Here is a 23,342-nt window from a genome sequence, read left to right on the forward strand (position 1 = left end):
GTACTGCAAGCCCGAGACTTGAACCCACAACCTCAGTGTTATGAGTCATACTCTCTAATCACTAAGCCACGACTTATCCAGAACAGACCAGGGGTGTAAGAAAATATTGATACACATGAGTATCACAATATTTTGTTTGGCGATACTGTACCGATTCTCAAAAACATATTAATATCAATAAAAATATCAATATATAAATAAGAAAATTGGACAAGAATCATGGCAGTTGTTTTGTTTCAACTTTATTTCGGCCATCATATTCAGCATTTTAATGCTCTGAAGTGTGCTCAGCAGCGCCCCTTTTGTAGCCTTAAAGCAGTCTTCCACGAAGCCCGCATAGATCCAGGCTCCGCACAATTTAACTACCCAGGAATCCTTGCGAAATCCCAATCAGACAATGGATGGGAGGAGATTTCGCTCAAGGGCAACTAATGACATGGCTGAGAAGAAAATATTTAAGTGTAGGTATCATTAAAGTTTTTATGACCTAGGTTTACATTTTACGAGTTGTTACCTACAGTCTGTACAAACATTATGGTCATCGACCAGTGGTTGATATCTCAAATATAATAATAGCACATTGAATAATACGATCGCATTTTGATTCATTAAATAACTAGAACCGAATGTCAGCTCTTTACTGAGTCATATGTAAACCTAGTATTTATATTTACAACAACAATAGGCAGCATATTCCCCGAACCTACAGCTCCTGTCAAAAAACAACCAGACCGTTATTTCCGGCGTGACGATCGAGTCTGTCCCAAAAATACCTAAGTGGACTAGCGCCAAGGGCCCTATAGGTCTGCACTACATGACGTCACCAAAGTGTGGACTCTGAGGAAGTCCACAAGTCCGGAGTGTGTCATTTGGGACAGGGAATTGTCCCAGTTCATGTTTCAGTGTACAAAGCTGAAGTGTGCCGTCATTTAGGCTTTTGTGGGTACTGTATTATATTCTTTATAATGCACAAACCTTGTTTTTTTAGACTATGATTTTATAGATTTTCTATTGTTTTATTTTATTAAAGGAGACTGCAAGCAATTAAATTTATCCCCCTTTACTCATACTGCACAAAAAGTGGTTCAATAACAATGAATGTTACTGGGACTAATTATTACAAATGCAGATCCCAATGTGTTCTGGTAAAACATTTTTTTTTAAATTATTTATGCTAAGAGTTTGCATATGGTGGTGTTCTTAATGACAGCTTTACTTACAATATATACTGTTCCTAAAATAAGAAATATCCCAATATATCGCCTAGTTTACAGTATCGCAATATATCGTATCGGAACCCCTGTATCGTGATACGTATCGTATCGCCAGATACGGGGCAATACACAGCCCTAGAACAGACAAATATAACCAAACATACATAGGCAAACATTCCTCTCAAACTAAAACTATCCCTCCTCCTCTAAATCTCCCATCTGTTCCACACGCCTCTCTCTCTCCCGATCTCTCTCCGTATGGCCCCTCCACTCCTCCACATAGCCCTGAGTCTTGTGTAAACAAGATTAGCTGGTCCGACATCACGCTGAACCCACTCTGCCACGTCTGACTGACCCCATTCCAGCAGAACCCCACAATCCCGCCTCCGTTTTCCCCCTCTCCACATCTGACTCTCACATGAGGAGCAGAAAGCGAGGAACTGCAAGTAAAGCTTATCCTTTCTTCACCATGGAACAAAGACCTCTGAACAGTATAAGAGGAGTGTTGTAAAAACGTCCAGGTGCACGGGGTGCTGTAGCTTGGGCTTGTAACCGAAGGATGTGGGTTCGAGTCTCAGGTCCGGCAGGCATTTTGGGTGGGGGAAGTGAATGTCCAGTGCTCTCTACACCCTCAATACCACGACTGAGACGAGACCCTTGAGCAAGGCACAGAACCCTCAACTGCTCCCCGGGTGCCGCAGCAGTATGGCTGCCCACTTCTCCGGGTGTGTGTTCACCGTGTGTGTGTGTTCACTAATGTGTGTGTGCACTTGGATAGTTAAATAAAGGGTAGGATTAATCATGATTAATTTCAGAAAAAAATGTGCGATTAATTAGTATTTTTTTAAATCGATTGACAGCACTTACATATAGTATATATATATATATATATATATAATATATTATTATATTATTTTATTTTTTATAATTTTTTAATATTTATATATTGTGAATCTACAATTTTCATAGTCATGAAAATAAAGAAAACTCTTCGAATGAGAAGGTGTGTCCACATTTTTGGTCTGTACTGTACATATATATATATATAATTTTTTAATGTGTGTTCAAATAAATCTAACTTTTGTAAATATTTTGTAAGATATTCACTATTTACATTGCTATGTCTCAAAAATGGATTGGAAACTAAAAAAGAAAAAAAAAAACTGTTTGAAACATTAAGCTCAAAATGATGGGGCAGATCACATATAAACTTCTCCTATCGTGAGGCGTGAAGGACAGATCAGACGGTTTTGGCAATCTTTACCTAATCCTCAGGGCTCTGAACTTCTAAACAGGTGGTTTATGTCTTCAGACTGACATAAGAGCAGTTCAGAGAGGACAGAACCGGGCAAAACTGTTCCCTATTTGTGGCTTAGGGTGTCTCAAACCCATCTGCTTGTCAAGATGGTCTCCCTGTGGAAACGTGACTAACAAGCCAAACTGAGCTCTTAAGGGTCTTAGAGTCAAGAAACTCTTGATATACTTCTAGAGTTTACTGTATTACAACAGCCTTCAATATTTACACGGTAAGCAAAAGTACTGAAAAGCATAATCAAAATCCTACCAAGTGGAAAGTATAAACACAATCTTCTGAACAGTATAACTGAAAACCTATTAAAAGTGAAAGCATGAACAAAAAACATCAACAATCTAATATATATAATTATATATATATATATATATATATATATATATATATATATATATATATATATATATATATATATATATATATAACATCAACGTAAACCATCACTGAAGTGCAATGTGAAGAATTAAAGAATAAACAAAATCCCAAGCATCAAGTTTTTAGAACAATTGATGACTTTAAGGAGTCTGTTATGGGCATAATTTATACTAATCACAGAAATTTCCCACAATTCCATGCAAAGAATGGCTGAAGGTAGCAATAAACGATTAGAATAGAATCAGAGAGTTTCAAAAACTATCTGGAGGTTCATTAAGTCAGGGCTCTGCCATTTATTTGCATAAAGTCCCTCAGTTATTGCGTAATACTATTGAATTATGTTCTGTGTAAGTGATTCAATTGTAATCATATACTGGTAAGGGCCACCTCGGAGGGAAACAAGACTCCAGTCATTCTGCCACCACAAAGCTATGAAAGTCTACTTGCGACCCCTTTCTTTAAACAGTTTACCTAAGCCAACAAGGAAATGCCTCTTTGGTTTGCTAGTCTCTATGGAAATATCAAAGTTTTTCTCATGAATATCTCATGATAATTTCAGTGTGATTACACTGGCGCTGTTTCCATTGCAGGGAGAAGGTATGAAACAGTTAGCAGCCCGTGCGTGCTATATTTTGAATACAGCCAAGATTACAGCCAATTATTTAAGCAATATGATTTGTACTGTTGTTTCCAGAGCATGATCAGTTTCACCTCAAGCCTACCTCCGAATCGGTGCCTTATGTTAACAAAGACAAATTAATATTCAGTAACTTACACTATATTTACAGTTAATTGTTTGTTTTTGCAAACGTAAATACTTCCAAACAAATCCACACCATCGCTATGTGTCTCTGTGCAACACACAGTCGGTGGTGTTTTGTTCCTGAATGAATCAGCATCTTTGAACGAATCAATTGAGTGAATCAGTCACTCGTTTAGCTGCTTCATAAATCAGAGTTTGGAACTGATCTGTTGAATGAATGATTTGCTCAACAACAGTCTTTTTTTTTTAGAGTCACTGAAAACATCTTCCAATAATGCATCAGATTAGAAATATAAATAATTGGATTGCAATTGATGTAAAAAGCTTAAAGAAAATAATGTTTTCATAATCAGTCATTGCCGACACAGGAAGTGACACTCATCTTTAATAAAAACACAATGCTCCTTCCAAGCATTACGCTGTCATGCAAATCAGCAATTTTCTAAACATTTTAAAAATACATTTCTCACGGCGGTGTGGAAGCTTTGCTAAACGGGACTGTCAGAGGATATATGAAGCCCATTCAAATTAGTTTTTGATGATGACACTTCCCAGCTGCAGTTTCCACCTGCTAAACCCTCAGAGATCATTAATGAATATGGAAACCAACAAGCAATATATTCAAACTGACAGAGAGATGGAGATAGAGTGAAACCACAGATCTTTAAACATAAAACTAAATGACCAATCTTGCAAAATACATTTTGGAGTAATAAGGAGTACATCTTCAGGATGTATTTCACTTGTAGCTAACAGATTATTAGTGATGTCTGGAAGATGTGCGTGGTCTTCTTAAAAACAGAACAGAACAGAGGATGATGATGATGATGATGATGAATTCCACTGATCCAAAATTCTAAGGATAAGTGGTTGCACATGATTTTTTGTCAAATGAGAGGCAGAAGGGGAAAACAACAGCTGGAACTGCTTATTACATCACCTCAGCTGCTGGTCAAATTAAAACCCAAATGTTAGCAATTTTCAAATGTTGTGAGAACAAATAAATGTGAATTAACAAACAGACAAACAGATGATGAATGGACAGACAAATATTTGTATAGACACTGCAGACACCTGATAAATACTGCAAAACAACTGCCTGTTTCTCAAGAATAACTACTGGTCTAAGAAAAGAGAATTAACATTCACTAGCGGATGTTTGTCTGGATCAGATTTTGCCTACAGCAAACGGATCCAATTGCCCCTGTAAGCATAATCAAACCTAAATCAATGTACTGGATGGATGTATTATTTAATAAATGTTTTAATCAAAATCTTCAGGTTAGGTTTAATATCATTGGAGAGAACCAATAGCCTACCATTAAACCTAACCTTTATACAAACAACAGACGTCAATGGAAAGTTCCCAACATGATAGAAAAACGTGTGTGTTTGTGTATTGGTGGCTTTTTCATACTTGATGACACACACCTTAGTGCAAACCTGACCTGACAAGCATGATCTAAACATAAATTCACAAACCTTAATGCTGTCCTTCTTTGCGATCTTGTCCAACTTCATCTATAAAACTAAACCTGTCTGTCTAGCACTTTGCCTCATCACAAATGTACTGAAATGACTACAGCGTAAGACCATGACTCTGAACTCCTTCCTGAAGAGTCACTAGAAATTACTCTAGGCTGAACTTCATGCATGTGATTGTAGATGTGCTTTTCACCCTCTAAACACAATCAGCTCTTAACATCAGTATCACATGAGTACTACATTCCATATCGCAAAACATTGGTTTAAGTGTTGCAAGTCAGAGCACTTTTTATGTTAATGTGATTTATGTACTGTAAAAAAAAAAATTGCATTTTAAATAGTAAAAGACCATACTTTTCTTAATGAACACCCTAATAGAAAGTGTCCCATTAGGGTTTTCACTGAAATAAATGTTTCTTCTTAGTTCTCTCTAGTTAAGTACATAAGGGTTTCATGGTACATCTTGCTTCGTTAACTGAACGTTTATTGTATTATATTGAATGCCACATGGGTTATTATGATTGTGTTTTGTATTTATCCATGACACTGGGTCTCATTCATGAAACATTCGTAAATATACGAGTAAATATCTGAGTGATTTACGCGTAAAGAGAACTTCCCGAAAACTCTTCTCCTGATTCACAAAAACTTCGTAAACGTCAGATGTGATATTGAAATGTGTGTGTGTGTGTTAATGAATTCCAATCAGTCGTAAATGGGATGCGCGTGCACGCTCACTCTCAATTACCATAAATCCCGCCTATTAAATCCGACTGACAACTATATATGAGCATCATATTATGACACCAAACGAAGGATTTCAACATGTCTTCTCAAAAGCAACTGAAAAAGAAACATTTCTCAGCTGCAGAAATTGAAGTTTTTTTTTAATCAGAAGTTCATTCAAAACGCCACATTTTATTTTCAAGGGTACATAGTGGCGTATCAGGTCCTAAAAAAGGAAGTTTGGCAGCATATTACAGATCCTATTACTGGCTCTCATAATAAAAGTTAAAGGAAAAACGTATGTAATTAATATATATAATATTTTTTTCAAAATGCTGTGTAAATATGTACCTGATTAAGGTGAATTAAAATGCAGCCGTATTAATGAGCAAAACGTTCAGACGTTAAACGCACTATTTACGCGTGGCTGGGAGCAGGTGTAGATTTCTTTCGTACCAACTAACATTTGGAAAATACGAACGTTTTAATGAATCCGAAAATTTACGCCAAAACCACTTTACACGCGATTTACACAAAAATTCGTTCTGCTCGTGTTTCATGAATGAGACCCATTGTGTGCATCTTCTATATATTAATATTTACCTCAGCTTTGATTTATCATGTGTCTTTTTCTTTAACTGTGTTATTATGCTGGTATAAGTATAAGTATAAGTATAAGTATAAGTATAAGTTAAAGGATTGCAATTAAACTGTAAAATGTACAGGTTGCTCTATAACATTCTTACTGTATATTTTACAGTATTATTCTGGCAACCACAGCTGGTATTTTATTTTTTAACAAGAACAGGATTGAGGGATGCACTTTAAAACTTTTTTTTTTATTTTTTTTATTTTTTTGCAAAATTAAAGTTATACAGTAAACAAAAGCCAACAGGAAATTAAACAACATCTGGAATTATGTAATACATCACTCAAACTTCTATATTGCATATTCGGAACCTAAAACTAAATCCAAATGTTAGTAAATTTCAAATATTGGCAGAGCAAATGAATGCGTGTTTACAAGCGGAAAGCAAACAGATCAAAAACGGAAAATGTTTCTAAGGGATGTGTGTGGGAGAGACAACAGGAACTCCAACGCTCACTCCAAACCAAACTGCATTAGTGTTCAACAGAGAGTGTGTGTGTGTGTGTGTGTATGGATATGAATCTATGAGCGAGTCCAAACTGCAGAAAGGCTGTTCACTCACAAAACACACATCCAAGCATGCTATGCAAAATAAACATGGTCTAATACTTGTCATAAATCATCAGGTCTCTGTGCCTCAACATTATAATAACAGCCTGGAAATAAGTATGTACATATATATATATATATATATATAATATATATATATATATATATATATATATATATATATATATATATATATATATATATATATATATATATATATATATATATTTATTTTATTTTTTTTAATAAATATTTGTTTTTCATTACACATGCACTCAGGGGAAAAGAATCATAATAAAATAAAATAAATAGCACCAAACGCTAAAAAAATTTGATGCCAGATTTTTTTTTTTTTTTTTGTGCCTTCAGCTGAACAACTTGGCTGAGACCATGTTGGCAACAGCATGAAGTACTGTACAAATGCACATACTTTCATGTGGCTTTCCTCCAAAGTCCTGCCAGTTATTCCCAAACCTTTTACAGCTGACACTCCCAGAGCTCAAAAAACCTCTGAGTCATGTGCAGTTCTCTAAAGAAACCCTTTCCCTTACCCTGAGCTCAGTGCAAAACAGCAAGTCATTCAATGCCGCAATAACAGAGAGGGCATGCAGAATTAGTCCTTAAACCCGGCAACAGGTTTAACTCTCAGATGGGAGGTAAATAAAAGGCTGTCTTACCCGACTTGCGTTTGGATCCATAATCCCTGTAAAAAAAGCAACAGCAGAATGACATAGTAAGTCACAGTGATACAATGTCCTGCAGCAGACAGCTGTCACACTCACACACCCACACCCACACCCTCACAAACACACACACACACACACACACAGTGAGAGCAAGATGTGTGCCAGGGCAAGGAACGAGTGTGCGTTAAGAGCGAATGTGCCAGCTGCTATCACCACAACATCTGATCATGTGACCTAAACAGAGCCATAGCTCTTTCTCTATCCTTTTATCCCCCTCGTCCCTCCTCTCATCCTCCGGCTCTGGGATGAAAAGGGAGGATCTCTTAACACACCCTGATTAATAGATCAGAATGACACCCGGCCTGTGTGTGGCGCTCATCCATCAGTGAAAAATCAAGATGGTGACAAGGGAAGAGATCTATTAATGAAAAGTGATGCCAATACAGGGAACAATAAAATATAGCAATTGTGCAGACACATACATTGGACACACTCACATTGGAAAGATGAATGGAAAGAAGACAACAGCACAAATAGAATAACTATATTATTAAATTTTCTGAAGAAATGAGTGGTACGCGTTTTGGCCTGAGAACTTAGCATTATTGTTAGACGGTTTTTATTGTGGTTGATGTGTTGATGGTTAATAGCATCACTAATAACATCTAAAACCAATAAAGAGCATCTTAAAAGTGTCATTTCTGCATTGTAATGACTGGTAAGTATATAAAATTAATGTTAAAATGTCCTTCTGAAGTTTCAAGATGAGTGAAACAAATTTAAGTCTGCTGATTCCTCACCTTGCATGTTATTTTTTTATGTAGGCTACTACTGCACTGAAATGTAAATACCTTATATAGCTTCTTGTGGGCAGTACTAAATATTAAATATGATCTTTAAACAAAATAAGAAATATTCACACATTATCGGGGTGCACATAATTTTTTCAGCATGGTTCTCATATGAGAACCTAAAGATTTGGTTTTGGTCCCCACACTGCATATAGCGTGACCCATTAAATATAACTATTAAAATGTATTAATAATAGTTATAATATTATTGCACTTTATTTATTTAGTTGTTTTTTTTGTAAATAAAATAATAGTAAATAAACTAAATAATAGTGTGTGGTAATATTATAAAAAATAAAATGCAGTCCTAGTATTAAATACAAATAAATTTATTTTATAGTAAACTTAAAAATAAAATGTTAATATTTACTACTACTTTCTTTGTTTGCCTCTTTAAGAAGAATCACTTTATGTATTCCCCAATTTTAAGTCGCTTTGGATAAAAGCGTCTAAAAATAAATTGAAAATTAAAAACGTTTTCATCATATTCAAACTTAAAATCAGCAGGCTTTTATTTTGGCAGGTTGCCGGTAAGTAACACCATGGCATAGCCTAGATTTATGCTTTCAGGTTGAAAATAAAACTTATATAGTACAGTTTGTGATATAAATGGTAATTGTGTATTAAACAGCGGTCAACCATATCAGTACGCAAATGCGATGTCAGAACATATTAATATAACGCATTTTTTATTTTGGTTGCGCATGCGGACATGCGGACCACTTATGTGCACCCCTGCACATTATCATCACATTTAAAAGCTCTTAATGCATTGTTTCTTAATGCAACTTAATGCAGCGTTTCCTGAGTTATTGCTGCATGCAGAACTGCACTAATTAACACTCCTTTAATGTGGATTTAACGACGGTATGATGAAATGAAAATGCCATCGAAACTTTCCTGAAGACAGTCAGTTCTCCTCAGAAATACTGTCTCTTTGACCCCCTCCAGGTATCCCACACACACACTCTCATTCATGGTATTTCCCTAAAAAACCCTTAAGGGCTCTTGCTTAATATCTACATTCCCCCCATCTAGTCCAAAATATGACAAGGCTTCCATCTTCTCTGCATCTTGTTCTTTTCATCATTCTCTCGCTCAATCTCCTCCTTTGTGACTCCCGTGGGAGAATGAATACTCTTTTTTCCAGATCAGCATTATGAGGTCACTGCGAATCTTCTAGAATGAACTTCTTTGTAGCAGAATAGAGGCAGGACACTGTGCTAAAAGCCCTAAATCAGAAAGATCTGTTATCTGTCTATAAAAGGAAACTGCCACCATTAGGATGGATATAGGACATGATGTTTATGAATATGTCCGAAATGAACAGTAGGAAAATCCCCAGTTTTTAGAGACTAAAGCATGCCAGTATCTGCATCAAGAATGTGCCTCTTCTTTAATTAATAAAGCAAAGACTATAAACTATGCATTCAATGTCAATTCATCAATATTAGGTATTTGCATATTGAATTGTGGTTGGTCTTCTTTCTTGCATTTAAAAAGTAAACTAGAAACGCTTTGTGTACTTTCTTTACATGCAACCAAAGACTAAACCTTTAGGAAATCCACATAAAGGTTAATTTTAAAGGCTTGTTGTGCATGTTTTCCATGGCTGAAATTCAGTAAATAGTCTCTGCCAAACCTCTTCAGACCAATCGTCCTGGCTGTTAACCTCTTGAGTCGTATCTAATAGTAAATACTTCACATTCATCGCTTGAGAGTGTTAAGCAGAGAAAGTGTTATTGGAAGTGACAGTTCACTGGGTCTGCAGGTAATATATGGCATCACTTGGGTCGCCGCAAAAGTTTCAGACAAAAAATCTACAGTTCTCAGCTTTATCACTCCCTGAGACACAATTAAACGAGAGGGAGTGTATGATGACGGGTGAGGAAAGGCAGGAATTGGTGATTGGGCACCGCTCTGTTCATTCGCTCCACCTGACCATAAAAGAGTCAAGTAATATCTATAAATCCACGAGTGATGCATCGCATTCTGTGGCTTTCTCTGCTATGTGTCTTGGTGGTATCTTTATAAAATCCTCTCTGGCATTTGCTGTGGTCTATTTAAATAGCAAGCCTGTTCAATGTTCGTCAAACTCATGGTGGCCACCGGCTCAGACAGCAATGAAGTGTGTAAAACATACACTGAATTTCAGGAAGGTCAACTTTCTTAATATTTTACGTTGAAACATATAGTATGTTAAATAAATGTTAAAGGTGAATTTTAATGTGCGGTCATGCAACTGAAATTTCTTTTTGAGCCCCAACAACAAATACAATACTGTTCTTAATAAAGGTCCTCCATTGGCTTCTACACACTTGAAAATAAAAAGTTCCAAACAGGGATTTTCAAGGCAATGCCTGAGAAGATCCATTTTTGGTTTCCCAAAATAATCTTCTGGTGAATAGTTCCTAAAAGAACCATAGATGCCTGTAAAGAACCATTACTTTTATTAAATATAAACAGGGCGACAAATACACACATTATCAAGAATGAGCCCTTTACAGTGGATTAAAACCAGAACATTAATGATAAATAAAACAGAACAGGACAAAGAGAAGAAGAGAAACACTGCCAGCACTGGGCTTTCATGATTCAGTTACATGATTTTGAATATGAGATGATTAGAATATCAGACTGAAGTAAAGGATTTTGACAATCGAGTCAAAACAGTAAAACAGATGATGTGGAAGTAGAGCCGAGAGAAACCAAAGAGAAGCATTGTTACCAATATTGAGAACTGTTGTGCTGCTTAATATTTTTTTGTGGAAACCCTGATTTTATTTGATGAACAAAGAGTTCAAAAGAACAGCATTTATTTGAAAAGGAAATCTTTATTTTGTCTTAACTTTCACTTTTTTTCAATGTAATGCTTCCGTGCTGAACAGAAGTGTTCATTTCTTTCAAAACTTTTGAACCGCATGGTCCATCATCTGTTGTTCAAGTGTGTTTAATAGAGTTCAGAGGTCCTGAATTTGTTCCAAACGGCTCAACAAAGCTCTTGCACAAGCTTAAACTCGTGGCATCTCACTGTCATGAGGACAGTCTCATGAGGTGGAAAGGAGGGAAACGGGTGGACCTGCTAACCAATGAGGCCTGACTCTTACACAGAACTAAACTAAATACATTTACCAGAAAGAAAGAAACTTATTAGCAAGGGTGTTCTGAATGAGCTCATTTCTATAGCATTGCTAAGTGGTTGCAAGGCCCAAATCAAACCAACCCTGATATTTTTGTTCCTTATTACAGCCTGGGTCCCTCCTTAGCACAATGTCAAAGAAAAGGAAAATACACACACAACCATGCGCACACAAGAAGAACAAAAATACCAAGAAATGCCACGCAATGTTTAAGAACTCAAGCATCTGGCTGCCTCCTCTGGTTTCTATTATTGTTCTGTTTCTGCGTCAGTGTGGACGGGAAACTGGACCATGTGTTACAACACAAGACTTCTCTAGCACTTACTGAAACTTAACCTTCATGATGCATGTTTACACAGAGCACAGAGATCCTCCCTCACGCTTCAGATCTCTAGAAGAACTTCACACTCTCCGCTCCTGAACGCTCTCGACGGTCCACTGATGCTCAGATCTGGTGACTGGAGAAGGTGTCTGAAATCAATCTGCTGTTCCTAAAACAATTCTGTTTTTGTTTGGGAGACATTGTTATTGTGTAACAATAACTCAACCTCCTCCTGGTCCAGTCTGACTCATGTTTGTTGGCTGTTGTCTGCTCATGCAGAGCAATCACAGAGCCAAACCTTTCCAAACAGCAAATCCATACGGTTTTAGGAACTATGCAGGAAGATGACTCAACAGAGCACACTATTTTTTTCCCTTGTTGGGGGGTTGTTAGGGTTTTCAATCAGCATTGTCATGATGTCATTTTCCTTCCATTTTTAACAGTAATTGCTCCATGGACATTCCTTTGCCTAAAAGGACCTCAACAGAAATACAACATGAAACAGGCCTTTAACTTTGAACTAAATCACAATTATTTTGGGCTATCGTCTGTACTTACTCTTTCTTTTCTCTGTGTCTCTTTGTCTGTCTCTATTCTTGACTGATCCCCTTATCAGAGCCTCAGGCAACAGCACTTTTCAGGCAACTAATGCCGTTTTATCCGGCATTTACTCCCTGAAGAGCCACACAATAATACTTCACTGTGACCAGTGACCACCTGGACTTGCACCTAAACCAGCCATTCATGACAGACTCTGCACTGAATGAGTCTTTCATTTCATACAAAATCACTTTACGTTTTATGCCCAGATGCCTAAGAGCTATTACACATGCCTTTCATATTTTAAATTAACACTTTAAGTGTTGATAAAACATTACAAGCCACATATAATTTTTATATAAACTGTCATGCAAAAGTTTGGAGTTAGTTATTTTTAGTTTTTTTTAAAACTTCTGAACGGCGGTGCAAGAAATTCAAGCAAAGTATTGAAATGATAAATATAAATAATATTGAAATAATAAAATACTTGATTTTTTTAATAAACAACATATTTGGACACTGTGGTTGTGAAATGTTAATGTGAAAAAATAAAAAGTTTTTCCAGACTATCTAATCTGAGTGTATTTATTTCAAGCACTGCGATCAGATGTCACTTGTCTCTCTAAGGGGTTTAGGTCAGAGCCCCCATCCCATTTACTAACACAGAAAGACTATAGGACAACCAGGATTTACAGCACTTCATGTGGGAATACAGTCTACCAACAACCATCAATCATAGCAGCTAATAAAAAAAAAGTTCCCCTGTACACAGTCGGCAAACAGAGAGAGACAAGTGAGAGAGACTGCGCAACATCAGATGGTCTAAAATAGCAAACGTCTGTTTGTGGTGGAAACGCTGCTCTGATCACTGCCATCTGTCTCCATGGAATAAAGGACACACGGAGAGATAGAGAGATCTTTAGCAATTCCTTTTTTATGGTTTGAGATTTTAAATGTTAATGCTATTTCTAGTGTGATTGTGTACAGTTATACTTACAGTACTGTAGGTTCAACTTCTACAGCCATGACATCACAGTTGTGACTGTACTGGATAGCAGCTTTTGTGTGAGGGTAAAACCCTCTCCAGTGTGCTCTGAAAGCACAGATCTCCTGGGACTCCAGTCGCTTGTCTGTGAGCTCTGGATATGTAAAGAATTCTGTCTGGGTGGGAAAAATGTGTCTGACTGGAAAAGCAACCAGCCAGGTTGTATTTAAATTATGTGTGACAGAGAGAGACTAATAGACAGCAGGCGACCGTCAGCTAAATACTAGTAGTGCATGAAATGAATGACATTTCTTTTATTCCAATTAAAATTAGATTTTCACAGCATGTGTAAATTCCATTTTCAGCAAGAAGTGTGCAAAATGAACACTCAATAAGTCCAAAATGCAAATGAGCATTGACATTGTCAATAAGACTATTCCTATGGAAAAGGCTTTTTAAATGGTAATAAAACAATGGATAAGAAGTCTATAATAGTAGATGCTTGTAGATTGCCCTCTAGTGGTCATAACAGTTCATCCACACTGACAATTTGATTATGTCAGGACATGATGTTTCTGTTTTCTCAATCTAAGCTTTAAAAGAAAAAAAGTCCAGGAAATATGACCTAACTTGTGTGTTTATGAACAATCTGATTTAAATAATTAAGTCACAGTTAAATTCATTTTTCTTTTACAGAAAGACAAGAAAAGAAAAACATAAAAGTGGCCAATTAAATCTAACATAATTCCACAAAATGAATTTTAGTGTTTAATAGAAGCAGACACGTGAGGAAGACATTCACTTTTCACGGTTTGTCTGTTTAAGCTGCAGTTTGCAAGTTTTCCAGCAGATGGCTCTAAATAGTCAATTTCTCCTTTGCTCAAAAAAGAGAAAAAAATAATTATGTTTCCAAATATTTACATTTTAGATTTTTTTTTATTTCTAATCTAAGCCATTAAGGGGTCCAGTAGCTTACTTTCATAAAATACTGTGAGAACTACACTGAAAATGGTGTAAGATTTACTTTGAAATTATTTGTACGTACAAAAGTTGGAACATTACACGTATAATTACAAAGAAACAAGTAACACACTGAATTAATATGTGTAGACAAACTGAAATACAGTAGTATTCAATAATCTTCAAAAAATATTTTTATGCAATGTGATGTTAGACAAACTTATCTAATATAAAATGAGTTATTAAAGTCCTGACAATCCTAATACACACATAGCAGCATAGTATAAAATAATCACTTTCACCCCCCAATTTATGCTAAATGTTAAAAACTAATTATCTGACTCTCTGAATTCACTGTCCAATCTTGTCTAGCAGTAATAATGAATTAGTTGTGGCTTGTTCTGAGTTTTCAAAGAGCATCTTTGTCTATCTTCGTGTTAGCGGAGAGGTTTCATTGTCCCTGAGAACAGCCGTGCAGCACAAACACACTACAAGTCTTAAGGCACAAACTGTGGTAGTTAAAAAACAAAACAAATGCCATGAACACGCAGGAAGGGAGATGATATTGTGATTTCCAAAGTACCAGTATGGAATCAGTTACACGTATGAAATCAACTTCAGGTGGGAAATCGGATCATAGATCAGTATTTGCTAAAAGTGGCCGTGCTCTCAAGATCAAGAGTGCTCGTGTGTGTGTATATATGTGTGTGTGAAATCTTCAGTATATCAATAATTCATGTCCGTCTAAAAACAGAAACACTAGCAGCACACTTACACAGCATCTCAAATTTCCCCTTCACTTCAACCGTCCTGACGACAGACAGATCACATTCAACCAATCCATTATTCCACATCATTCCATGAACTCCATGACTCCACATCCCGCCTTCAAGGAAAATCTATGTAATGGGACGAAATGACCATCTGTTTCGAGTGATAATAATCTGGCTACATGAGTTTAACAGTTCATAGCGGCAAATGATTGTAATATTTCCCAAGTAATACTATTTAATAGGCTAGCTTGAGCCAGACATCTGGTCATTCAAAGGAATAGTTCATGCAAAAATGAAAATTCAAGATATTTTTGTAATACAAGCTGCTTAGTCAAAATATCAAAGAACCACCATGAAATAAGAAGATTATGAGTCAATATTGACTTAAATTTCATTCTGCTCATCACATGAAGCTACAGAAGACTTGAAATAGTGTATTAGTCATACTATTATGATTGTATTATGGTGTTTTGTTTTTCTTTTAGAGTGAAACATTTTGAAAAGAGTATTCAGGACATTTTTCAACAGAAGAAGAAAGAAAGTCATACTGGAATAATTATGTGGATAAGTACAGTACATGAAGACGGAAGATAAGTTTGAAATGAAACAGTAGCATAATGCTCTATATGATACATAATGAAACAGAAGCATACTCAATTTTTGCTACAGTATATAAACACTGAGTGATATACAGTATAAAGATATATAAAGATATGTCAGAAAGTATACCCAATTCAGCAAGAATTTTCATTTTAAATACATTACCAAAAAAAATGGTTCTGAAAAAAGACTCTTCTGCTCTCCAGTGCTGCATTTATTTGTTTAAAAATACAATAAAATCAGTAATATTGTGAGACATACCAATTTTAAATAACGGTTTTATACTTATATTAAAGATACAATTTGTAAGATATTTGCAGTAAAATATCCAAAAAATATTTTGTCCAGCTGATTACTAACAATATCTCTAATGTTTTCAACTACTTGTAAATCATGAGAAAATTCCCATTCTAAACAGAGACACGGGGCAGTGCAGTCGCCTGTCAATGACGTTAGTTACTCTTTGTTACTGCCTTTACTGACATAGAAACCACACGACAACAGTGTCTTGGACAAATACGAAAGTAGCTTCGCGACAAACTTCAACTAGAAAGAGATGCCAATCTCGCTTGTGTTTTACTCGACAGGTGAGTTGTTTTGATTCGTATCTTTACAGAAAACGTATGCTACTATACAGATCAACAAGATTAGTATTATGGGACATACACGACAAACGCGGGGCATCACGTCTAGACCTGCGCGAGGACGCGTCTGATTCATAGTCTGGTCGCGTCTATGCATTGACTTTGTATGTAATCTACTTGCGCAAATCGTTGAACTCGCGTTAAATCCATTATTTATCTTTCCATCTGATTGATGGCCATCAGTGGTTGAGTAGAAGACAACAAATCCCATCATTCCACGCTCCTTCTTAGCGTCATCAAACCACGCGATTGCTATTGTTTTGATAGTGCACCCTCTAGTGTGAGGTCCTACAACCTGTACCTTTAAATATATGGTAAAGCTCAATTTTCAGCAGCCTTGGTGTGTGTGAGTTTGTGGTTGTGTGTAGCAACTGCAGCATGAATGTGTTTTGAACATGAAAATAGATTGTGTACAATACTTCATATCACTAGGAAGAAATCCAGACAGAGGGAAAGAAAAGCAGAGAATTTAAAATGAGTACGGACAGCTCCGAGTACAGAAACAGTGCCACAGTAAAGACAACGGAACAGAAAAGCAACAGAAAAGAAAAATCTAAATACTCAAGGATGAAAGAAGTCTTAGATTTGTGTTCATTTTCCATTCCAATTCTACAGCAAACAGAGCTGCTTACATGAGACAAAAAATTAAAAAATTAAAAAAATGTAAATAAAACAACTTTTGATGCTCAAGTCATTTGTAATGCTTTTTTGGTACCATTTATCTATATTTAAAATAATTAAATTAAATAATTAATATAAATATATACATTACCATTCACATTTTTTAATGTTTATCACAGGAGTGTCTTACGCTTACCAAAGGCTGCATTTATTTGATCAAAAAAAAACAAAAAAAAAACAGTAAGAACAGTTATTTTGTGAAATATTAATACAATTTAAAATAACTGTTTTCTATTTGAAATGTTTAGATTAATTTATTCCTGTGAAGCAAATAACATGATCCTTCAGTAATTCTTCAGATTTGATACTTAAAAAACATTTCTTCTTATTATCAGTGTTTAAAACAGCTGTGCTGCTTAATATTTTTGTGTAAACTGTGACAAATTTAACGGTACTGTACATTTTTCAAGATTTGTTTGTAACATAAATCTCTTTACTGGGACTTTTGATCAATTTAATGCATGCTTGCTGAATAAAAGTATTAATTCCTTTAAAAAAATAAAATCTTACTGACCTCGAACTTTAAAATGGTAGTGTAGCAAACAAACTATTCATAACATGGGTTTCTCCTCTTCTCCATTATCTTTTTTTTTTTGTCAGGTTTTTCTTTCGGCTCAAATTTTCATGGGATTCATGGGAGATAATTCTGGCCCAGCCAGGGGGAAGCCATTCACACACACTCACAGAGGACTGTGCACATCCACATCAGCGTTAATTAAACAATACCATCCCTGTGATTAAGAGGTGTCGGGTTGGGAACTTAAAACTGGATAATGAACAAAAACTGTGGTTATTTCTCTTTCACTCACAGAAACACATTTGCACCTCTCTTCACACATACACACACATTCTCTTACATTTAAAAAGAGTCATTCTTGAGAGTCAAATTATAAAAATTCTCACAGACCTAATCTAAGGAAAGCATGTAAATACAGCAGGAGGTTCAAACATGCACACTATGCAGAATGTGTGGGAGTGTGAGAAATCAGGCAAGTCTGCATGCAGCATGTAAACTGTGTACAGCAAATGTTCTGAATACATTGCATGCAATATTGTGTCCCACAGTGCAATCCAATGCATCTTCCATTTCCAGTGCCATCATAAATAAAATCACAAATGACATCTCTTTGATATCAGAATAGTTTCTCCAAGAAATGTAATGGAGATTTTTGCTCTGTGTGAGAGAATGTGCAGACATTGATTTGTGAAGGTCTGTGTGACACTCACTCTGCGGGAGGGTTGATATCATCTTGTTTGGTCTCGAAGAAGCGGAGAACTTCTTCACTCTGCGAGATCTGGGGAGGAAGCCGGACCAGCGCCTGACAGAAAGACAGGACATGAAACCGGACAATCAGACCCCAAACTACAAAACAATCACCCAGAAACACAGCAGGCTAATGAACCCCCACTACACCAAATGCTATTTCCCTTGAAATCTCCATAAGGGTCAATGATAAATACGAAATCAAAGGTGACAAAAAGGAGAAATCTTGTAAATTCAGCAAGAGAAAACATAATTTTCTGCATGAATTGGATTTTTTACTTTCTGAAATGTGTGGAACACTACAAAAAACAATAATAATAAGTTTAAATTACTTAGACCTGGTTCCTAAAGACGCAATTTTGTTTCAACAAATCACACAAACACTTGTCTAAAAAAATCAGTCTGTGTTCCAATTGCTTTGGAAGCTCTCAAAAATGATATGAAAATTAGAGAAAGAACAAAGGAAAAAATAATAAGGAAAGTGGGAGCGAGACAACTCCTCTGAAGAATCCCTGGAGTAAACCCTGTTATTTATTTATCTTTGAAGAACACAATGCAATTAATTGGAGATGGTTTGTCTAATTAAAGCTTTCAGGAAATAGCTGGTAAACATCATGCGTTTAAGCCCTTCAAAGACGCATGCCTCTCTCTGTCGTGAAGGGAATTCTGAAGTGTAGAGGAAATCTGGAGGAATGAAGTTGTCTAAATGTCATATAATCAAAGGCTGATTTAACTAAATGTTAAACGAAAGCTGACAATTTAGAGTGTTTGTATATAAAATAAAATAAAAATAAAATAAAATAAAATATGTCCCCTGAACCATACACAGGAATTGCGCTAATATTTTATTTACATTTTGTGTTTGTCTGTTTTTGCAAATCAATATTAATCAGTCTTTATAAGCAATAAAGTCTTTGTGTTGTCTTTATTTTTGCGCAATTCACATCAAATATTTATATAAGCATTTAAACATTTTATTACAGTTTTTAATCAGTTGACATTATAGATGGGCATCTTAAGGACATATTTACGTTAATATTAATTCTATGTTATAAACTATTTTTGGACGTGTATTTTTAATGTCTTTCATGCCAAGACATCCCATAATGCTACCTATCTCACTGTCTCAGCCCACTTTAACAGCTGCTCTCCAGTGTGTCTGTCTGTTTATGTAAGCTGTTATGTGTGTTTGTGTGTGTGTGTGTGTGTGTGTGGATTGTTTAAAAAAAAAAGTAGGCTCTATTCCATCAGGAAGGAGGGGGAAGGAAAGAAAAGGAGACAAGTCACTCAAGGGGAAAAGATAAAGAGAAGGAGAAATAGAGAGAAGGAAGAAACAAGTTGTTAAAGCCCCACAAACTAATTTTAAGGGTGTTATTGGGTAACCTATAGCTATTGGCAAAGTAAACATGACACTGAACACCAATAAGTGCAAGTGTCTGTTTGCTGTAATTTATATGCCTGTGTAACCCAGCGCGACATGTTTGTGTACACTTCAACAGACTCATTTTCATGTGCTCTAAGAAATTTGTTGTTTGGCACATTAGCATAATCAGATTTTAACAAGATGGGAGATATTCTCTGATAATAAAGCAAATTCTTACTCAAAACCGGATGTGGTGAACATGCACAAAACTTCAGCGCTGCTTCCCTTTGCTTAGGGTGAAATCTGTGGATTCTGACACTACTACTTAAGGCTTCAAACCCCTCAGAGGAAGTCAAAACAATAGGTTGGGGGGTCTTAAAAATACATAAACTATATAGTTTCAAAGAAACAAAAAAGTTTTACTGATATTAAAAGAACTAATAAAACAAAAGACATTAGTATGATTCATTCATTGTTTTTAATAATGCATTTTTGCCCAACTCATTGTAAACACATTCCTCCAGCTGCAAAATAACTTCCTTTCACAGTACCTTTTTTATATTTATCCTTTTTCAATAAATTTTGTATTATCAATTTAAGTAATTCTTCTTTGAACAGCAGAGAGTTTCCGTAAAATCGAAAAGGGGCTTAACATTGAACCTTGTGGAACAAATATATCACAACTAGACTATTATAATCAACCTCATATGCTAAACACATACAAACATGAGTGTGAGCAACACATACCAATGACAACATGTGACTCACAAACACCAGGTTTATCAAAGAAAAATGGCTATAAAGAACCTCTCGCAGTTCAATAGATTTCTAACTAAATTAATACAGCCTACACATATTGAATAAGAAAACAAAACAAAAGCAAAACACAAAAGCTTCAACAAAGAGGAAGGAAGTAAATAGAGACTTACTCTACAATAGTCATCAATAAAGCGTAGTCTCTTCATGGCCACGTCTCTCACATGACTTCGTCGAAATAGGATTTTGCCTGTAAAACACCAATTAGAATGAAATATTTGGTCTTCTTCACAAAATCATTCTATAATAACAGTATGTAACAACATAATGTTATCTATAATAAGATTATCTAGTTTCCAGAAATAATGACTTGAATCATAGTTTGGAAAGCAGTTAAAATGCATTAAAAATGATACACAAATTTGTTGCATTCAATTACATTGCTTTCCAGAAAGTTGTTCATATTGCTACATGATTGATTTTATGTTTGATAAAATAAAATAAAATTTTGACAGGGTCAGTAAAATACTGAAATACTGGCCCAATTGGGGAAAAAATTCATCTTTATTGCTGAGCCCTGCTCAGTGCTGTAATGAAAATGCAGTGCATTTAAAAAAAAACCCATAAGAAAATGTTTAGAAACATGATACACAGAACAGCTACTGAAGAGAGACGCCATGTGTTGTTCTTCAGATCTAGAACATCGTAATCAGATTCAGATGTTTGGAGGAGAAAAGATCACCACGTAGCACCAAGCTCCAGCTGTCATGCTCTCCTGTCTCAAGCTGTTTACACTCAAGGAAAGACTGAGAGATACTAAGCATCGTGCAAAATGAACAAAATCCTTGTGATCAAAACCTTCATAAATCAGCCGTAGATTCACCTTGACTTGTTCAGACCTTTTACTACCATTATTGTATGTGCTCCTAAGACTGAAAACAAATGTTGGTGTAGAAAACATTTTACTCAGAAATTGCTAGTAAATTTGACAAAGAATTAGAAACAAATGACAGGTAACACTTTGAGTCTTTTTATCTGGTAAATTAAAATGCAACATATAAAGTGTAACTGCAGCTTAAATGAAAATGGGTGCAAATACTGAATATCACAAACATTTGTTTACAGAAGTTTATAGAGGCCTGATTGTACTTTGCATTTAACAAACCATGACATGGGGTCATCTATGTTAATAAAAAGAGTGCGGCATTTAATAACAACAAAAATAATAATAATACCAAATACATTACAGTATATTATAATTGTATAGATAGAAATCTGATCTGTCCTGGTGAAGTCAGACTGGAATTAAATGGATAGATTTAATGGTTTGACACTTGACACCCTATTATTCCCTTACAAGTGCTCTGAATGGATTTACAATCCACTTAATATTCTAGTAATCTAAACATTTACATTGCATTCCAGTAAATAATCTAATGGAGTAAGAAATAGTCTGAGCTAATGTGTTCGTATTGAGGGATGTGCGAATAAACAGAGAGAATCAGAGGGACTGCTAGAAAACAAAGAATGAGAGAGACACTAAATGTCCAGGGAATAGAGCAGCTGCGTCAGCAAGCTGGGAAAACGTGTCTCAATCGCTCTGTGTCTCTGTGCTGCTCCTTTCATTTTCTTCTTATTGATGGCTTTTTGTTTTAAGGGAACGGTGCTGCTCATCTCAATGACACATGTGCCTGCTTCCTGCATGTGTGTAAGTCAAGAACGGAAGCACAGCCCCGTCCCAGCATAACCCTGACTTATTGTGGACAGATCTGCTGACACCATGTACTTCGCAGTTCTGTGTGTTTGTGTTAGTGTGTGTGCAGAGGAGAGGAAGGGGAAGACAAACTCCTAAAATCACCTGGAAGAAATGGGATAATCCTTTTTTTGGGATCTTTCTGCCCTCCCTCGATTGGGAACTTGTCAAGAATCTGCATCTGTGGGAAGACGCAAGAAACACAACTTAAATGAAAAAATAGACAGCAGTAACCATCAGTATTAATACTTTAACAATAAACAGAACTGTTTACATACACATCGTTTAATATATGATCATGCAAATGAATCGTTGAATCAGAGTTCAGAAACAATTCACTGACAATTTAGAGTCATACATTAAAATGAATTCAACTTATTAAAAAAGTGCTTTGATTTGGGGTAACAGCGAAAACTCACAACTCAAAATGCAAATAGGCTCCAACGTCCAACTTTCTTTTCTTCTATGTCTAATGAAAAATATCATGATCTCTGTTTAAAATCCCAGGCTCGTGATTCCTGGACACTCAATCATTTTGTTCCCTTTATTTTCCATAATTCTCCACATTTGTCTCTTTTGGGCATTTGTACAAACAGCTGCAGATTATTTCTAAGTATCCCACAAAAACAAATGTAAATCTCAGTTCTAAGAATTCAAAACGACTACTGGAAAGCCTCAACAGAAGCTGGGAGATTCTTCATGAGCTGTTATGCAAATGTGACCCTATAAGAGCTCTGACTGGAAACTCCCAGTGGGCTTTGCTCATTAGTAAGAAACATTTACAAGAAATGAGAGATTGAGTAAAAGTTTAGAAGCACCTGCTGTGGGAACCAAATAAAGAAGAGAAAAATGAAGGGGTTAAAGAAACTCTAAATATAAATGAGTAGTAATAAGGGCATTTGATAAAATTGGATATCAAATGCATTTTAACATAAATCCCTAAAATCTGTT

The 23,342-nt window shown here is 35.7% G+C and overlaps 1 protein-coding gene across 3 annotated transcripts in view; it reads right to left on the reverse strand.

Moving 5' to 3' along the window:
• The window catches only part of LOC128017739 (SH3 and PX domain-containing protein 2A), a 92,858-nt gene that overhangs the window by 38,170 nt on the left and 31,346 nt on the right, over positions 1-23,342 (reverse strand). For all 3 annotated transcript variants that reach the window (XM_052603217.1, XM_052603233.1, XM_052603226.1), the window contains exons 3-6: positions 22,497-22,572; positions 20,812-20,888; positions 18,483-18,574; positions 7,751-7,776 (exon numbers count right to left, since the gene is read on the reverse strand). In XM_052603217.1, the coding sequence (XP_052459177.1) occupies positions 7,751-7,776; positions 18,483-18,574; positions 20,812-20,888; positions 22,497-22,572 (271 nt within the window). The remainder of the gene's footprint in view (positions 1-7,750; positions 7,777-18,482; positions 18,575-20,811; positions 20,889-22,496; positions 22,573-23,342) is intronic.

Source organism: Carassius gibelio, chromosome A1 (assembly GCF_023724105.1).
Source record: "Carassius gibelio isolate Cgi1373 ecotype wild population from Czech Republic chromosome A1, carGib1.2-hapl.c, whole genome shotgun sequence".
Classification (NCBI taxonomy): domain Eukaryota; kingdom Metazoa; phylum Chordata; class Actinopteri; order Cypriniformes; family Cyprinidae; genus Carassius; species Carassius gibelio.